General features: G+C 64.8%; 2 protein-coding genes across 2 annotated transcripts in view; one reads left to right on the top strand and one right to left on the bottom strand.

Annotated features, from left to right (window-relative positions):
• Nucleotides 1–3,134: 3,134 nt before the first annotated feature.
• SND1 (staphylococcal nuclease and tudor domain containing 1) overlaps nt 3,135–17,571 on the bottom strand; it is a 76,742-nt gene continuing 62,305 nt past the window's right edge. The window contains exons 17-24 of the mRNA XM_030960023.1: nt 6,863–7,051; nt 6,017–6,158; nt 5,525–5,648; nt 5,360–5,429; nt 4,940–5,053; nt 3,988–4,191; nt 3,511–3,555; nt 3,135–3,381 (exon numbers count right to left, since the gene is read on the bottom strand). Of these exons, the coding sequence (XP_030815883.1) occupies nt 3,316–3,381; nt 3,511–3,555; nt 3,988–4,191; nt 4,940–5,053; nt 5,360–5,429; nt 5,525–5,648; nt 6,017–6,158; nt 6,863–7,051 (954 nt within the window). The 3' untranslated portion in view covers nt 3,135–3,315. The remainder of the gene's footprint in view (nt 3,382–3,510; nt 3,556–3,987; nt 4,192–4,939; nt 5,054–5,359; nt 5,430–5,524; nt 5,649–6,016; nt 6,159–6,862; nt 7,052–17,571) is intronic.
• Nucleotides 10,692–13,348, top strand: LRRC4 (leucine rich repeat containing 4). Its single transcript, XM_030960024.1, has one exon. The coding sequence runs from the start codon at nt 10,884–10,886 to the stop codon at nt 12,852–12,854; it is 1,971 nt and encodes a 656-aa protein (XP_030815884.1). The 5' UTR covers nt 10,692–10,883; the 3' UTR covers nt 12,855–13,348.

Here is a 17,571-nt window from a genome sequence, read left to right as displayed (position 1 = left end):
GGGGGTCCCGAGGGGGCCCGGGAGGGGCCCGGGGGTCCCGGGGTGCGGGGGGGCCCCGCGGCGGCCGCGCTCGCCCCGGCGGCGGCGATTGACCCGCATTGACGTCACTGCGTCATCAGGGTTCCCCTGGAAACACGCGGGGGCTAAAAATAGCCCGGGGGGGGCGGGGGGCGGGGCGGGGGGCGGCCCCCCTCCCCCGCGTCTGCCGCTATTCTGGGGACAAAGCGACAAATATAGAGCGAGAGGCCACTCCCGGCACGGGGACACCCCCGCGGGGGGGCTGCGGGACACGGGGCGGGCACCGGGACACCCCATGGGGGCACGGGGGGACGGACACGGGGACAGCGACAGGGACGGACACCCCATGGGGGCACGGGGGGACGGACACGGGGACAGCGAGAGGGACGGACACGGGGACAGCGACAGGGACGGACACCCCATGGGGGCACGGGGGGACGGACATGGGGACAGCGACAGGGACGGACACAGGGACAGCGACAAGGGAGGGACACGGGGCGGGCGGGACGGACACGGGGACAGCGAGAAGAGCGGGTACCGCCATAGGGGAAGGCGGCAACCGGGGAACAAGGGACACCGGGACATGGGGACACCGGGAGGCAGGGCAAGGGGACACTGGGAACTGGGGACACAGGGACAGGGGGACATGCGGGTAGTGGGACAGCGGCACGTCAGGATGTGGGGACACTGGGACACCGGGCCACAGGGACATGGGGATACTGGGAGACCGGGAAGTGAGGACACTGAGACGTGCAGACACGGGGACACCGGGACATTATGGGGACTCTGGAACACGGGGCATGGGGGTAACTGGGACACTGGGAACTGGGGACACTGGGACAGCTGGACATGGTGACACTGGGACACTGGGAACTGGGGACACTGGGACAGCCGGACATGGTGACACTGGGACGCTGGGACACCAGGAAGTGGGGACACTGGGACAGCTGGACATGGTGACACTGGGACACTGAGAGAGGGGACAGGGCACAGGACGAGGGGACAGGAACAGGGACGGGCGGGGACAGGGACGGATGGGGAGGAGCAGTCACAGCTGCAATGGGGCCGTACCGGGACCGGGCCGTACGCGGGTGGGGCTTTAAAGGGGTGGGGCTGTAATGGGGTGGGGCTGTAATTTGGCTGTAATGGGGTGGGGCTGTAATGGGGTTGGGTTTATACTGGGATTGCTTTATACTGGGGCAGGTTACACTGTCCGTTCCACTGGGATAGAACTGTACTGGGATGGGGCTGTACTGGGATAAAGCTGTAATGGGGTGGGGCCGCACTGGAGTGGGGCTGTAATGGGGTGGGTTTATAGGGGGATTGCGCTATACTGGGACAGGTTACACTCTCCGTTCCACTGGGACGAAACTGTACTGGGATGGGCTGTACCCGCACCGGTCTGTACTGGGATGGGTTATACTGGGATGGGCTGTACCCGCACTGGTCCGTACTGGGATGGGCTGTACTGGGATGGGCTGTACCCGCACTGGTCCATACGGGGATGGGTTATACTGGGATGGGCTGTAACTGCACTGGTCCGTACTGGGATGCGCTGTTCTGTGTTCGCCGTTCCCGCCATTCCCGCCAGGTGGCGCCATTTCCCTTCCCGCTCGGGCCGAGAGAGCCCGCCCGGAACGGACCAGTACGGACCAGTACGGACCAGCACGGACCCGGTACAGACCCGGTACAGACCAGCACGGACCAGCACGGACCCGGTACGGACCAGCACGGACCCGGTACAGACCCGGTACAGACCAGTACGGACCCGGTACAGACCCGGTACAGACCCGGTACAGACCAGTACGGACCAGCACGGACCAGTACGGGCCCGGAACGGACCAGCACGGACCCGGTACAGACCAGCACGGACCCGGTACAGACCCGGTACAGACCAGCACGGACCAGTACGGACCAGCACGGACCCAGTACGGACCCGGTACAGACCAGTACGGACCAGCACGGACCCGGTACAGACCCGGTACAGACCAGTACGAACCAGCACGGACCCGGTACAGACCAGTACGGACCGGTACGGACCCGGTACAGACCCGGTACAGACCAGTACGGACCAGCACGGACCCGGTACAGACCAGTACGGACCGGTACGGACCCGGTACGGACCAGCACGGACCAGTACGGACCAGCACGGGCCTGATATGAACTAGTATGGGCCCGGTACGGCCCAGTACAGACCAGAATGGTTCCAGTACGGGCCAGTACCACTCAGTGGAGCCCAGTGGCCTTCTGTACCATGCAGCAGTACCCCTGCACCTGCAGAGCCCCAGAGACCCCCAGAGATCTCCCGGCCCCCACTCCCAGATGGAGTCAGAAACACCGAGGGCCCCATAAAGCCGCCCAGAGCCCCCCCAAACCTGCCCAGAGACCGCCCGTCCCCGCAGGGCCCCGGCTGGGGCAGGTGAGGGTGGCCGGGCTGGGGACAGGGACAGAATGTGGGACAAGGGACAGTCCCCACCCCCGCCCTCCCCCTCCCGTTAATTACGATCGTCGCCCGGCGTTAATTATCGATCCGCTGGCTCCATGTTAATTGGCTTTGGATTCAATTAGCGCTGCCCCCTCCAGCCCCTCCCAGCCTGGAATCGATCCGCGGCTCGGGACAGCGGGGATGGGGGGGGCACCGCCAGGGACCCCGCGGCGTTGGGGTGACCCTGGCGTGGGGTGCGGGGGTGACAGGGGGAGCCCGGGGGGCTCTTCTGGTCTGGGGGTGCTGCCCCCTCCGGTCAGTTCGGGGTTCAGGGGTCACACTGGGGAGGGGTCTGGGTTTGGGGGCCAGGAGTGGGACCCAGAGCTGAGGTTCAGGGCCTGGAGCCACTCTGGGACCCCTAAATGTGGGGGCCGGGGGGGGTCCAAGGTCAGGGGCTGGTTTGGGGTCCCAAGGTGGGGGGTCCACAATTGGGTCCCAGGTTTGGGGTCCAAGGGTGGGACCTGCAGGTGGGACCCAGGGTGAGGTCCCAGGATGGGGTCCAGATTTGGGGGCCCCCCTTGGCTGCACCCCCCGAGAGAAACCCCCCCAATGCCCAGCCTTGGTCCGAGGGCATGGGGGGAGTTGACCCGGGGGGGCTGAGCCCAGCACAGAGGGACCCCAAAAGACCAGGACGCTTCACTACGTTTATTGGGCCTCTGCAGCGTTAAATACAGGCCAGGCTCTGGGGGGCCGGGGGGGACAGGCAGGGCCGGGGGCTGAGAGCGCCCCTCCCCCGCAGCACGCCCCCCCGGGGGCTGGGCCGGGCGGGGGGCCCGGGGGGTTCGGGGCGCCCCCAGGGCCCCCCCGGCCCCTCAGCGGCTGTAGCCGAACTCGTCGGCGTCGTCCGCGCGGAAGTCGCCGTAGCGCCACAGGTTCAGCTGGGGGGACACGGGGGGGACACGGCGGCGTCACGGGGGGGGCTCCCCCACACCCGGGGGGCGCCCCCAGGGTGCCGCCCCCGCCCCAGGAAACGCCCCCCACCCCCGGTCCGGGGTCCCCCCACTCACCCGGGCGCTCTTGGCCGCCTCCTGCGCGTTCAGGTACTCGGTGACCTGGGGGGACAGCCCTGGGTGACCCCGCGGCCCTCGGGGCAATGGGGGCACCCCCGGGGTGGGACTGGGACCCCCGGGCCTTCTGTGGCTCCCACTGCCCGCCGGGGATGGGGGGTGGGGGGTGACACCCCTGGCATGGCCCCGAGGGGGACTCGGGGGTCTGGGGGTGGTGGGCAGTACTGGGGGTGGGGGGACCCCCATAGTCCCAATGACCCCAGCCACCGTCCCCATGGGGCAGCAGCTGGGCTGGGATGGGTCTGCACCAGCGGTGGGGGGGGACAGGGACTCCTCAGGATCCACCCGACATCCCCAGCACCCCCAGAACCCACCCCACAACCCCCAACAATCCCCCCACCCCTCAAGCACCCACCTCAGGCCTCCCAAAAACCCACCCAACAGCCCCCAGCCCCCCAAGCCCCCCCCAGCACCCACCACTTTCTGGAACTGCCTCTCCTTGCGGGGCTCCACCATCACCAGCCCCTCCTTGACCAGCCCCAGCCCCACGTCGCTCTTGGAGTCAGCGAACTGCAGGGTGACGTGGGGACAGCCGGGCCCCAGGTGCTCCACGTTGAGCAGGCACTGCGTGTTCTGGATGTCCCTCACCACGCTGTCCACGGCGTCCGCCCGCGCCTCCTCCTGCGCCCGCACCCATCACACACCCCACGGGGACACCCCGGCCGTGGGGACACCCCACAGCCTCGGGGACACCCCACAGCCTCAGGGACACCCCACCCATCAGGGACACCCCAGCCATGGGGGCACCCCACAACCTCAGGGACACCCCAGCCCAGCAGGGACACTCTGGGCCACCAGGAACACCCCACAACCTTGGGACGCCCCCCGGGGCTGCTGGGGACACCCCCCACACACAGAGACACACCATGGCCTTTGGGGACCCCCAGACCCTCAGGGAGCCCCCATGTCTGTCAGGGACCCCCAAACCCTCAGAGATCCCCTGTGGCCTTCAGGGACCCCCCAGACCCCCAAGGATCCCCCCAACCCTCAGACCTCGGGGACTCCCGGGTGTTTTGGGGTCACCCACAACCCACTGAGGGCTTGGGGTATCCCTGGGATTGGGATGTGGGGATGTTGGGGTTACCCTGGGATCAGGGTTAGGGATTGGGGTCAGGGGTGGGGTCAGGGCACACACTGGGGAGCTGGGGTTGGCGTTTGGGGTCAGGAGACACATCTGGGTCCCAGGTTCAGCGTTCCCAACTGGGACCAGTTTGGGGTTGATAGTTTGGCGCTGGGGTCCACAGGTGGCAGCTGGGGCTCAGGGTGTGGGTCTGGGGGCCACGGGTGGGACATGGGGTGGAGGCTCGAGGTCAGGGGCCACGACAGGGGCCCAGGTGTGGAGTGACAGCAGGATCCCCCCTGTACTCACGTCCTGTGGCACCTGGATGAAGGCAAAGGTGTACTCGGTGGCCTGGGGCGGCAGCACCCGTGGGGAGAACGCCGGGGGCAGCGGGGCCAGGCGGCTGGGGGGCAGCGTCTCCTTCTGCAGGGACACCAGGGGGACACCACGGGGACATCAGAGAGGGCAGACAGCGAGGGGGACACCAAGGTGATGGATGATGGATGGATGGATTGACTGGGATGGATGGATGGAGGGATGGATGGAGGGATGGATGATGGATGGATGGATCATGGAGGGATGGATCCATAGATCCATGGATCACAGATGGATAGATCCACGGATGGATAGATCCACAGATGGATGGATCCACGGATGGATGGATCCACGGATGGATGGATCCACGGATGGAGGGCTGTTTTTCCCCCCATGTTCCCCAGTGCCACTCACGTTGCCGTAGTCAATGTAGAAAATGTGCACTTTGCCACCTGACTCCACCTTCTCCACTCGGGCACGGTACCTGCAGAGCAGGAGGGATTTTGAGGATTTGGTCCTCACCCCACACCCCACTGCTGCCCTGGCCCAGCCCATGGGGTCAGCCCGTCCCCTCCTCACCATTCCCCGTCGACGAACTTGGCGATGCAGAAGTCGCCGCGGCGCGGGACGAAGGAGCCCTCCACGGGCGGGTGGGCGCCCACCTCGGCACGCATGTTCTCCATCAGCTTCTCCAGCTGGGCGCCTGCGGGGCCCCGATGCAGGATAAACCCCCAGCCCCATCCCAAACCTGACCCCAACCCCACTCCTCAGTGTGGCCCCAGAGCCCGAACCCCAAGTCCCAGCAATGACCTCAACAGTAGATCCCAAACCTGGACCTCAACCCCAGACCCTGCCCCAAGACCTTTGGACCCCAAACTGGATTCCAATCATGGACCCCTGCCCTGGTCCCAGAAATGGCCCTGGGGGGTGGAGGGGTGACCCCACGTCACCCTGGATACACAGATTTGGGCATTACCCACCAAACCCACAGATCCTCATCCCATCCAACTCGCCCCACCACTGGTCTGGGGAGCGCCCTGGGTGCTGGGGTGCCCCGGTGTCCCCCCGTACCTGTCTCCACGTCCTGCACATAGAAGTGGAGGTCGTCGGTGATCTCGGTGACGAACACAGGTTTGTAGTTGGCCGTGCGCTCCTTCTCTTCCAACACCGGCACCACCTCCTCCACCGGCGTCTCCTCGTAGTGGGACCACACCTGGGGGGACATGGGGACCCCGGCCACGCTCCAGGTGACAGCAATGGGAGGGTGGGGGGCTGGACCCGGCAGTGGGAACATGCCCAGGCCTCAGCCTGGGGGTTGTGTGCCTGGGCTGGGACATCGCTGGGGTGGGACATCCCTGCAGTGGGACATCCCTCAGCTGGGACATCCCTGCGGTGGGACATCCCTCAGCTGGGACATCCCTGGGGTTGGACATCTCTTGGCATGCAACCATCATCTCTTGGGGCAGAGACATCTATCTCCAGGAGTGGGGACATTCCTTGGGGTGGAACATCTCTTGGGATGGGGACATCCATCATGGTGGGGTCACCTCTTGGTGTGTGGGCACTCAGTGTGTGGGAACATTAATTGGGGTTGTGACATTCCCTGCAGTGGGGCCATCAGCTCTTGGGGTGGGGATATTCTTTTGCACAGGGACATCTCTTGGGATGGGGATTTTTTTTTGCACAGGGACATCCCTTGGCATGGGGACATCCCTCCAGTGGGGACATCCCTCAGAGTGGGAACATCTCGGTGTGGAGACACATCCTTGAGTGAGGCCACCCCTTGACACGGGGACATCCTTTGGTGGGCACATCTCTCACGGTAGGGACACCCGGTGTGGTGGGGCCATCTTTTGGGACGGGGCCATGTCTCTGGGGTGGTGACACTGCTGGGGCGGGTCCCCTGGCCCCCCTCACCTTCTCCTTCCTCTGCTTGGCCGCGTCCTGGGCGGCCAGCAGGGCCTTGCAGTAGGGGCTGCGCTCGGCCGTGAAGTGCACGCGGGACAGCGCCTGCTCCACCAGCGCCACCGACAGGTTCACGCCCTCGATGTGCAGCCACCCGATGAAATTCCCGGCCTTGTCCATGCTCTCCACCTCCACCTCAACCTGGGGGATCCCGGGAATCTCATGAGCTGTGGGCCCCTGTCCCCACCCCAGCCTGCCCCAGCTGACACCTCCCACCAGCACTCTGAGCTCGCCCAGGTGGGGCCCCCCCAGTCACCTCCCTGCACCCAGCCCGCAGCCAGGGATCCCCAGGGTGCCAGCCCAACGTGTCCCCCTCAGGTGGGGGACAAGGGACATGGGGGACCCACCCATGGGGTACACAAAGCTACCAGGTCCTGCCACATCCTGTATCCCATTCCACCCTGGGTATCCCACCCTGGATATCCCACCCTGGGTATCCCACCCCAGGAATCACACCCTGGGAATCACACCCCACGCTAGGATGGGTTGGACTCGTGGCCAGTGTGGCCCTGGGGACAGCATATGGCACAGGACAGCGCCAGGTGTGTGGCCGAGGCACGGGGGACAGCGAGGTTTGGGCGCAGGGTGACGGATGGGCCACACCACGATGGTTCAAACCCCGGCCATGGCCTTTGCTGTGGTCAGTGGGGTTTGGCTTTGCCAGTGCTGCCACACGGAGCCTGTCCCACCCCTGAGCCCACCCATCCCACCACAACTGCTCCTGCTGCTTCCCAAAGCCTGGAGGTGTCCCACTGTCCTTGCACTGTGGCGGCCACAGCACGTCACTGGACATGGCGCCATGCTGGTCATGGAGCCTCACTGGACATGGTGCTACACCGGCCATGGCACCTCACTGGACATGGCACCATACTGGCCATGGCACCTCACTGGACATGGCGCTACACTGGCCCACCTCAATTCACCATACTGGCACACGCCACGCACTGGCCATCCCATCTACCTACCAACATACCTCCTATTGACACACTTACACTCGTGGCACTACACCAGCCACGGCACCTCACCAGACATTGCACCACACTGGCCATGGCACTGCACCTAACACAGCGCCACACTGGACACGGCGCTGCACTGGATACGGCGCTGCACTGGACATGGCACCACACTGGGCACAGCACTGCACTGGACACGGCACCACACTGTGGTCCATGGCACCACACTGGGCACAGCACTGAACCGGACATGGCACTGCACTGTCCGTGGCACCACACCGGACATGGCACTGCACTGGATACGGCATCACACTGGACATGGCACCGCACTGTCCATGGCACCGCACTGGACATGGCGCCACACCAGACATGGCACCACACTGGCCATGGCACCACACTGGCCATGGCACCACACTGGACACGGCGCCGCACTTGCCAAGGCCGGTGTGTGGCAGGGACATGGCCCCAGGTCACCCGCTGTCCCCAGGGCTGCCAGTGCCAGGCTGGTCCCTGGGTTCGGCGCCCTGTGCACACCTGTGGCACCTCCCAAAGCCAAAAGGTGATGCTCTGGGTGACAACAGCGTCCCTGTCACCCGTGTCACCACTGGGTCATTGGCCAGGGGACATGCAGGACTCTGATGGACTCAGGGACAAGTTGTGGCCCCTGCAGTGGACAGGGAACAAGTGGGATCCACCCGTGGGGCGCAGGAGGCCACCAGGTCCTGCAGCTCCTGGGGGGGACCTCACCAGAACAGCTGCAGCCCCCTGGGGACGTGCCACCATCATGGGGACAGTGACCCCAGTGAGGAAGGACAGGAGGGTCCTGGTGCCCTGGTGCACTGCCAGACAGGATGTCCCAGAGGAGCCAACCTCCCCACAGAGGTCACCATCACCCAGTGGCGGCACTCAGGTGACAGCTCCAAGTGCCACCAGTGCCACCAAGTGCAGGGGGGCCATAGGGTGCTGCAGGTGGTGTTGTGCACCCCAGTCCCGGGGGAGGGAGGGGACAAGGCACTGCTGGGGGTGCAGTGCCCAGCCTGGGCCCCAAAGAGCAGCAGCGCCACCAGGTCTCGTGGTCCCATCCCCTGGCAGTCACCCCGTGTCCCCCCTCACCCCTGCAGGGCTGGAGCTCACCCTCGGTGTCACAGCTCGGGTCGGGTCTCAGCCCCAAGGGCCGGGGGTCTCGGGGGTCCCCACTCGGCGGGGGGGTCGGGCCCGGGGATGGAGCCGGGGTCCCCCCGGTCCTCGTCACCTCGAAGCCGCCGAGCCCCGCGCTGCCCCCGTCCCTTCCGTCCCTCCCTCCGTCCATCCGTCCATCCGTCCCTCTGTCTGTCCGTCCGCTCGTCCCCCCGGCCCCGGGGAGGGGTCGCTCGGGGAGCGGCCCCCCCTCCACAAGCCCCGAGCGGGGCTGCGGGGAGGGGGAGGAGGAGGAGGCGGCGGGAGGGAGGAGGAAGAGGAGGAGGAAGCGGCGCATCCCGCATCTCCCCCTCCCCGCGCACAAAACCGCTCCGGGGCCGCCGCACCGGCCGAAGCGGGGCCGGCGGGGGCCCCTCCGGAGAGCGGCGGGTGGGTGGGTGGGTGGGGGGTGCGGGGGGCGCGGGGGGTCTGTGCGGAGCCGGGATGCGTCAGCAGGAGCAGCGGGAGCGGCGGCAGCAGCAATCCATCCGCGCTCGCACTGAAGGACAAAAGGATGAGCCAGCCGCCTGCGCGGCTGCTTCCCGCACCGCCCGCACCGCCCCGCACCGCACCGCCCGCACCGCCCGCACCGCCCCGCGCGGCCCCCGCCACCGGAGGATGCCCGCCGGCACCGCGACCGCCACCGCTGTCACCGCCGCTGTCACCGCCACCATCGCCCCGCGCCGCCGCTGAACGCGACACCCACGCGGGGACGCGGGAACGACACGCGGGAGGGGACGGGACGGGACCCCCCCCCCCCCCCACCAGCGCAGCCGCCGCCGCTACCGGGAGGTGCCCCCGCCGGCATCTCCCCCCACGCCGACGCCCTTTCCTCCCCCCCGCTCCCTCCCCGAACCGCGTTTTTCCCTCTCCCGGGGGGGGCTCCCCGCGATTTATTTATTTATTTCGGCCTATTTTTAATCTTTATTTTCCTGTTTTATTTTTAGGTTTCGTCCGGGTTGTTTGGGTTTTTTTTTTTAATATTTTGAATTTTTATTTTTAGTTTTTCATCCGATTTTAGCCTTATTTTAACTTTTATCCTCATTTCCGTTCCTATCTTGATTTGATTTGATTTTAGATTTTTATTCCGTTTTTACCTCCTTTTCCATTTCCCTTTCCTGGCCAATTTTTTTTTTCCCATTCCCATTTCCCTCCCCGTTTTTCATTTTTTTTTCCACTTTTTCTCTCCTCCGCTCCCTCCCCTTTTCCCAATTCTTCCTTTTCTCCCCGCTTCTTTTTTTTAATTATTTCCTTTTTCGCCACTTTCCCCGCGTTCCCCCCCCGCCGTTTCCCCGCGGCCTGGGGGGGGCGGCCATGCCGGCCCCGCCGAGCCCCCCGGGCCGGCCCCACGGGCGGAGGTGCGAGGCCGCGGGGTTGGCCGCGCTCGGGGGCTGCCGGGCCCCCGCTTAGCCGGGCCGGCCCCCCCCATCCTGCACCGCAGCCTCCAGGAGCCATTTTGTCTTTTTTTTTTTTTTGGGAACCGGCCCCCCCCTCGGTCCCGCGCCCCCCGCGCTCGCCTCGAGCCCCCGGACCCCCCGATCCCCCTTCCCCAGGTAGGTACTGGCGAGCGGGGCCGGGCGGGGGGGGGGTTCCTTCTCCTCCCCCCCCCCCCCCCAGCACCTACCGCTGATTTTTTTCCCTCTCCTAAATTTTAATTTTTCCCTCCTCAAGCCCCGCTCCCCTCGGAGCCCCCCCCGCGACACCAGCACCCCGACCCCCCCCCTCCCCTCCGGCCGGGCCGGGCCCCCCAGCTCGTGGGAGCCGGGAGAGGGGGGGGCCCCGAGCCCGTTCTCCTGTTCTCGCCGCCATCCCCAGACGATGGTGAATGATGAACGTGCCACACCATGAAGCTCTTGTGGCAGGTAACTGTGCACCACCTCCGCCGCCACCGCCGCCACCGCACCTGGCCGGGGCTCCTGGCCGCCTCCCTGACCCTGCACGCGTGGCTCCTGGCCACGGCCGCTGCCTCGCCGGGCCCCCAGAGCTGCCCCTCCGTGTGCTCCTGCAGTAACCAGTTCAGCAAGGTGGTGTGCACCCGCCGCGGCCTGGCCGAGGTGCCCCCCGGCATCCCCTCCAACACCCGCTATCTCAACCTCATGGAGAACAACATCCAGATGATCCAGGCGGACACGTTCCGCCACCTGCACCACCTGGAGGTGCTGCAGCTGGGCAGGAACGCCATCCGGCAGATCGAGGTGGGCGCCTTCAACGGCCTGGCCAGCCTCAACACCCTGGAGCTCTTCGACAACTGGCTGACGGTGATCCCCAGCGGGGCCTTCGAGTACCTGTCCAAGCTGCGGGAGCTGTGGCTGCGCAACAACCCCATCGAGAGCATCCCCAGCTACGCCTTCAACCGCGTGCCCTCCCTCATGCGCCTCGACCTGGGCGAGCTCAAGAAGCTCGAGTACATCTCCGAGGGCGCCTTCGAGGGCTTGTACAACCTCAAGTACCTCAACCTGGGGATGTGCAACATTAAGGACATGCCCAACCTGACGCCCTTGGTGGGCCTGGAGGAGCTGGAGATGTCGGGCAACAACTTCCCCGAGATCAAACCGGGCTCCTTCCACGGGCTCAAATCCCTCAAAAAGCTCTGGATTATGAACTCGCAGATCAACCTGATCGAGCGCAACGCCTTCGACGACCTGACGGCGCTGGTGGAGCTCAACCTGGCCCACAACAACCTGTCGTCCCTGCCCCACGACCTGTTCGCCCCGCTGCGCTACCTGGTGGAGCTGCACCTGCACCACAACCCCTGGGACTGCGACTGCGACATCCTCTGGCTGTCGTGGTGGCTGCGGGAGTACATCCCCACCAACTCCACCTGCTGCGGCCGCTGCCACGCCCCGCTGCACATGCGGGGCCGCTTCCTGGTGGAGGTGGACCAGACCTCCTTCCAGTGCTCGGCGCCCTTCATCATGGACGCGCCCGCGGACCTCAACATCTCGGAGGGGCGCGTGGCCGAGCTGCGCTGCCGGACGCCCTCCATGTCCTCAGTGCGGTGGCTGCTGCCCAACGGGACGGTGCTGAGCCACGCCTCGAGCCACCCGCGCCTCTCCGTGCTCAACGACGGCACCCTCAACTTCTCGCACGTGCTGCTGACCGACACCGGCCTCTACACCTGCATGGTGACCAACGTGGCCGGCAACTCCAACGCCTCGGCCTTCCTCAACGTCAGCACGGCCGAGCTCAACACCTCCAACTACAGCTTCTTCACCACCGTCACGGTGGAGACCACCGAGATCTCCCCCGAGGACGTGTCCCCCAAGTTCACCAAGCCCGTGCCCACCACGTCGACGGGCTACCAGCCGGCCTACACCACCACCACCACCGTGCTGGTGCAGACCACGCGCCCGCCCAAGCAGGTGGCCGTGCCCACGGCCGACGCTGGCGACAAGCTGCAGACCAGCCTGGATGAGGTGATGAAGACCACCAAGATCATCATCGGCTGCTTCGTGGCCGTGACGCTGCTGGCCGCCGCCATGCTCATCGTCTTCTACAAGCTCCGCAAGCGCCACCAGCAGCGCAGCACCGTCACCGCCGCCCGCACCGTGGAGATCATCCAGGTGGACGAGGACATCGCGCCAGCCACCGCGGCCACGCCCGCGGCCGCCCCGGCCGGCGGGGCAGGGGAGGGGGCCGTGGTGCTGCCCAACATCCACGAGCACCTCAACTACAACACCTACAAGGCCGGACACGGCGCCCACTGGACAGAGAACGCGCTGGGCAACTCCCTGCACCCCCCTGGGACCACCCTGGCTGACCCCTATTTAATCCAGACCCACCCCAAGGAGAAAGTTCAGGAAACCCAGATATGACTCTTTTTTGGGGGCTTTTTCCTGCTTTTTTTTGGGTCGTTGTCCCCCCCCCTTCCAACCCTGGCCCCGAATTATTATAAACGCAATAGATGCACAAAAGCAGAACTCCAAAAAGAAGGAAACCCAGGAGAATTCCTCAATACTAAGGAAAACCAGGAGAATTCCTCAATAATAGACACAACTTTTGTACAGGGGGGGGGAGAGACTCTTTTTCGTGTACATGCTTCTATAGCCAACCTCGGGGCCGAGAAGAGCAGCAGATTCTATTAAAATTTAACGAAACCCACCCAAAACTCCTACAAAAAACCACTATTTTCTAACTCGCAGGTTCTATTTAAACACAAAAAGAAACAAACCAGGAGAAACAGAGGAGGAAAAAAATAATCGGTAATAAGAGAAAAAATCCCCGTGCTCGGGGACGAGCGGCGGTGCCGTGGCGCGGGGGGACGCGGGGGACGCCGGAGCGGTGGCAGAAGCTGTCGGGGTGTTTTTGGGGGGGCTCGGGGTGTTTTTGGGGGTTACTTGGGGGAGGGGGTGAGGTCGGCCCCCCCACCCCGCGGCGCTGCCCTTGGCTGCGTGCCGGCGGCTCCGGCGTCACCGGAGCGGGATCTCGGCCCCGCGCCAAGACCTTCCCAATGCAATAAAGGAATGGATTTTGGGGGGTGGGGGGCTCGGGGGGGGGGGGCACAGCCTGAGGGCTGGGGATGGACGTCTGCAATGTATTCAAGCAAAAAAATTCCTCAAAAACCCACGGGAAGGGGAAAAACCCCGCAAGCGCCTGGGGGGGTGGTTTGGGGGGGATCTGGGGGGAGAGCGGGTGCCCCCCCGCTTTGCTCTGCACCCCCTTTCCCACGGTGTTTGTCACCCCCCCGGGCCTCCCGGACCCCCCGGCACAGGGCTATGGCTCCTGGGGGGCTGGGGGGGCCCCCGCGGGAGACCTGACCAATGATTGTAACCACCTTCACTAAAAACGGCATTTTTAGTCCTTTTATTTGATTGGGGGGGAGGTGTGGGAAACACCCCCCCGTCCCCGGGAGGGGGTGACAATGGGGACACCCCCCCCAAGGGCTGCTCATGGAACGGGGGGGGCTGGGAGAAATTAAGGGCTTGGGGAGGGGGGGGAGGTGACAATGGGGGGGCCACCAGCATCGGAGGTGGCGCCGGGGGTCCCGGTGGGGACCCCAAGTGCCTCGTGGGGGTCCCGAGGGGATGAGGGGGCCGGGGGGTCGGGCAGCAGCGAGGGGGGGCCCCCCGGTTGCTCGGGCACTGGAATTACTTTAATTTCTTGTTTTAGCTTTAAAATGTTCTCGGAGGGGGGGGCAAAGCTGAGCTAAAATTTAGGGTTTGGGGGTGTCCGGGGGGAGGAAGGCGGGAAGGAGATGCAGAAGTTCCCTCTCGGGCTGTAAACGCCGGAAGGATCCGACTGTACCGCGAATCCAACAAAAAAAAAAACAAGTGTATTTTTGTATTTTAATAAATATTGTTCCAAATTTGTAACGCCGAGTGCCCGAGGGGTTAAACGGGGGCGCTCGGGGGGGCCGCGGGGGCCCCCCCTCCCCGCCAGCCTGAAAGGGGTTTTTTGTCCTCTCAGCAGGAAAAGCTTTGGAAAAACCGCGGAGCGGGAAAGGGAGATGGAGGGAGAGGATGGAGGAGGGGAGGGGGCCAGGACAACTCGCTGGGGGTGACATGGGGGTGACAACAAGAACTGGGGGGTGACGCTGGGGTGACAAGAACTGGGGGGGGCTAAAATTAGGGGGTGACATTGGGGTGATGAGAATCGGGGGAGGACACGGAGGGTGACATGGGGGGACAATTACAGGGTGATACTGGGGGGAGTGGTGAGAATTGGGGGTGACACCAGCAGGGGGGCCTGGTGTGGGGCTGGGGGTGTTGGGGGTCACCCCCCAGGCTGGGGGTTCTTGGCTGGAATTGGGATTGGAGGGAGGGAGGAGGGATAGGGATCAATGAGGGGCACTTCCCCTGCCCAGGAGGGACAGCGGGACCCCCCCGCTCTGAGGGCACAGTGGGATCACGGAGCCTGAGGGGACAGCGGGATCCCCCATTCTGTGAATGGGGACACTGAGGGGACGCCAGGAGCCTCGGCTGTGTGGGGACATTGGGACCTCCAGCCCTGGTGACAGGACACTGGGACCCCAGCCTGGACACCGGGTGCCACTGCCAGGACAAGGGGTGTGCTGGTGTGCTGGGTGCTGGTGGTGGGGACAAGGGACACAGGGACAGGGACACGGGGACACAGGGACAAGGGACACATCGGGACAGGGACACAGGGACAGGGGACACAGGGACAAGGGACACATCGGGACAGGGACACAGGGACACAGGGACAAGGGACAGGGACACAGGGACAAGGGACACAGTGCAGGGACACAGAGTGTCCCTCTGGCAGTGGGGACACAGGGACCTTGGATGGCACCAGTGTCCCCAAGGTGCCACCTCCACCCCAGTGCCACCGCCACATCCAGGGGGCTGAGCCCCTCCCCCGGTCACCACACAGCTGTCAGGGTTCAGTGCTGGGATTTGGGGGATTTTTAGGATTTTTGCAATTTTTGGCGGATCCGGGTCAGTTTTTCCCAAAATCATATTCCTGCTTTTTCCTTTATTCCTGAATTCTCCCACCCAGGCCAAACTGGGAATGCCAACACCTCCTGTTCATCCTGGGGGATGAACCCCCCCTCCTCCCTGTGCTGGGGACAGACAGGAGTGGTCCCAAAAATCCTGGGAATGCTGCAGGGGGCTGAAGGGATTTATGGATTTTATTAGCACTGATTTTAGCCCAAAATTAGAGCAGCTGAGTTCATCATCATCATCATTATCCCATCCTGATCCTGATCCTGATCCTCAACCTCATCCCCATCCCCATCCCCATCCCCATCCCACCCCATCCCACCCCATCCCATCCCCATCCCATCCAATCTCCAAACCCCTCTGGTTCTGGACCCCCCCCAGCTCCCACTTTCAGGAATTCCATCCTATCCATCTTGCTCAGGACAATGCCCCCAGGGCCCCCAACTCCCGGAACACCCCCAGGTCTTTCCCTGGAATGATTCCTTCGGAGCAGGGTGGGAATCAAGCCCTGGGATGTGGGGAAAGGCAAATACTGACAAATTAAGACCAGGGATTTTTAGGGAATGACAGGGAAGACCCCATGGCAGCGGGATTTGGAGCTCTGCTCGTGCCTCCCCTGGCATCGGTGACTCTGGAGGGAGCGGGGTGAGGTGGGATGGGGTGGGATGGGATGTGGGACAATGCAATGGGACACAGTGAATGCTCCAAGCACAGGGCTGGGATCGGCCCTGGGATTGGGATTTGTGCTGGGATCACTGCTGGGATTGGGATCGGTGTTGGGATTGACCTGGGATCACGGTTGGGATTGGTGCTGGGATTGGAGTTGGGATCAGTGCTGGGATCAGGGTTGGGATTGGTGCTGGGATCAGGCTGGGATTGGGATCAGTGCTGGGATCAGGGTTGGCATCAGTGCTGGGATCAGGCTGGGATTGGGATTGGGATCAGTGGGATCAGGGCTGGGATCAGTGCTGGGATCAGGGCAGGACTGACCCCCTGGGAATCCCCATCTCCAGCAGACAAAAGGCACTGGAACATGTGGGGGGGCCGGGGCAGTTTCCCAGTGTTCCCGGAGGATCGGCAGCTCCTGCAGGACCAGCACGGCCGCGGAGGAGCCGAGGGGCTCCCGGGGGTCCCCTGGGCCCTTCCCGGGTGCTGCGGGAGCCGCGATCCCGCCGGAGCATCCCAGCACCCCCTGCCCCCCACGCTGCGGGGCCGGTTCGTCAGCGGCGGCTCCGGGCCCGTGAGTCAGCAGCAGCCGGAGCCGCCGGATAAAAATATCCCACGGCTGTGGGGGTGGGCAGGGACTCGGCTGCCGGCGGGAACGCGGCCGGGGCCACCGTGGGAACCGCGGGGACCCGCGCTGGGACCCGCAGCCGGAGCCAGGGATCAGCCTGGGCGGCATCCCGGCTTCCCACGGCCTCCCTGCCACGGCATTCCTGCCCTGCATCCCCAATTCCTGCCCTGCATCCCCAATTCCTGCCCTGCATCCCCAGCTCCTTCCCTGCATCCCCAATTCCTGCCCTGCACCCCCAATTCCTGCCCCGCATCTCCAGCTCCTTCCCTGCACCCCAATTCCTGCCCTGCATCCCCAGCTCCTTCCCTGCATCCCCAATTCCTGCCCCGCATCTCCAGCTCCTTCCCTGCATCCCCAATTCCTGCCCTGCATCCCCAATTCCTGCCCTGCATCCCCAGCTCCTTCCCTGCATCCCCAATTCCTGCCCCGCATCTCCAGCTCCTGCCCTGCATCCCCAATTCCTGCCCTGCATCCCCAGCTCCTGCCCTGCATCCCCAATTCCTGCCCTGCATCCCCAGCTCCTTCCCTGCATCCCCAATTCCTGCCCTGCATCCCCAGCTCCTTCCCTGCATCCCCAGCTCCTTCCCTGCATCCCCAGCTCAGGCCCCGCATCCCCAGCTCCACGTGGCCTCCCCACCGCCCCGTTCCTGGGCAGCAGCCCATCTTCCCACGGCCTCCCCACGACATTCCCGGGAAGCGTCCCGGCTTCCACGTGTCCTCCCTGCCACAGCGTTCCTGGGAAGCAGCTCCGGCTCCATCTGGCCTCCCTGCCACGGCATTCCTGGGCAGGTGCAGCGCCCGAGCCTCCGGAATGTGCCGAGGCAGCGGAGCGGAGCC

This window comes from Camarhynchus parvulus, chromosome 1A (assembly GCF_901933205.1).
Source record: "Camarhynchus parvulus chromosome 1A, STF_HiC, whole genome shotgun sequence".
Taxonomy (NCBI): domain Eukaryota; kingdom Metazoa; phylum Chordata; class Aves; order Passeriformes; family Thraupidae; genus Camarhynchus; species Camarhynchus parvulus.
The sequence above is the reverse complement of the archived record's forward strand: the minus strand, read 5'-3'. Positions and strand labels throughout refer to the sequence as shown.

Coding starts and splice junctions, on each gene's coding strand:
- LRRC4 (XM_030960024.1), top strand. CDS start 10,884: ATGAAGCTCTTGTGGCAGGTAACTGTGCACCACCTCCGCCGCCACCGC.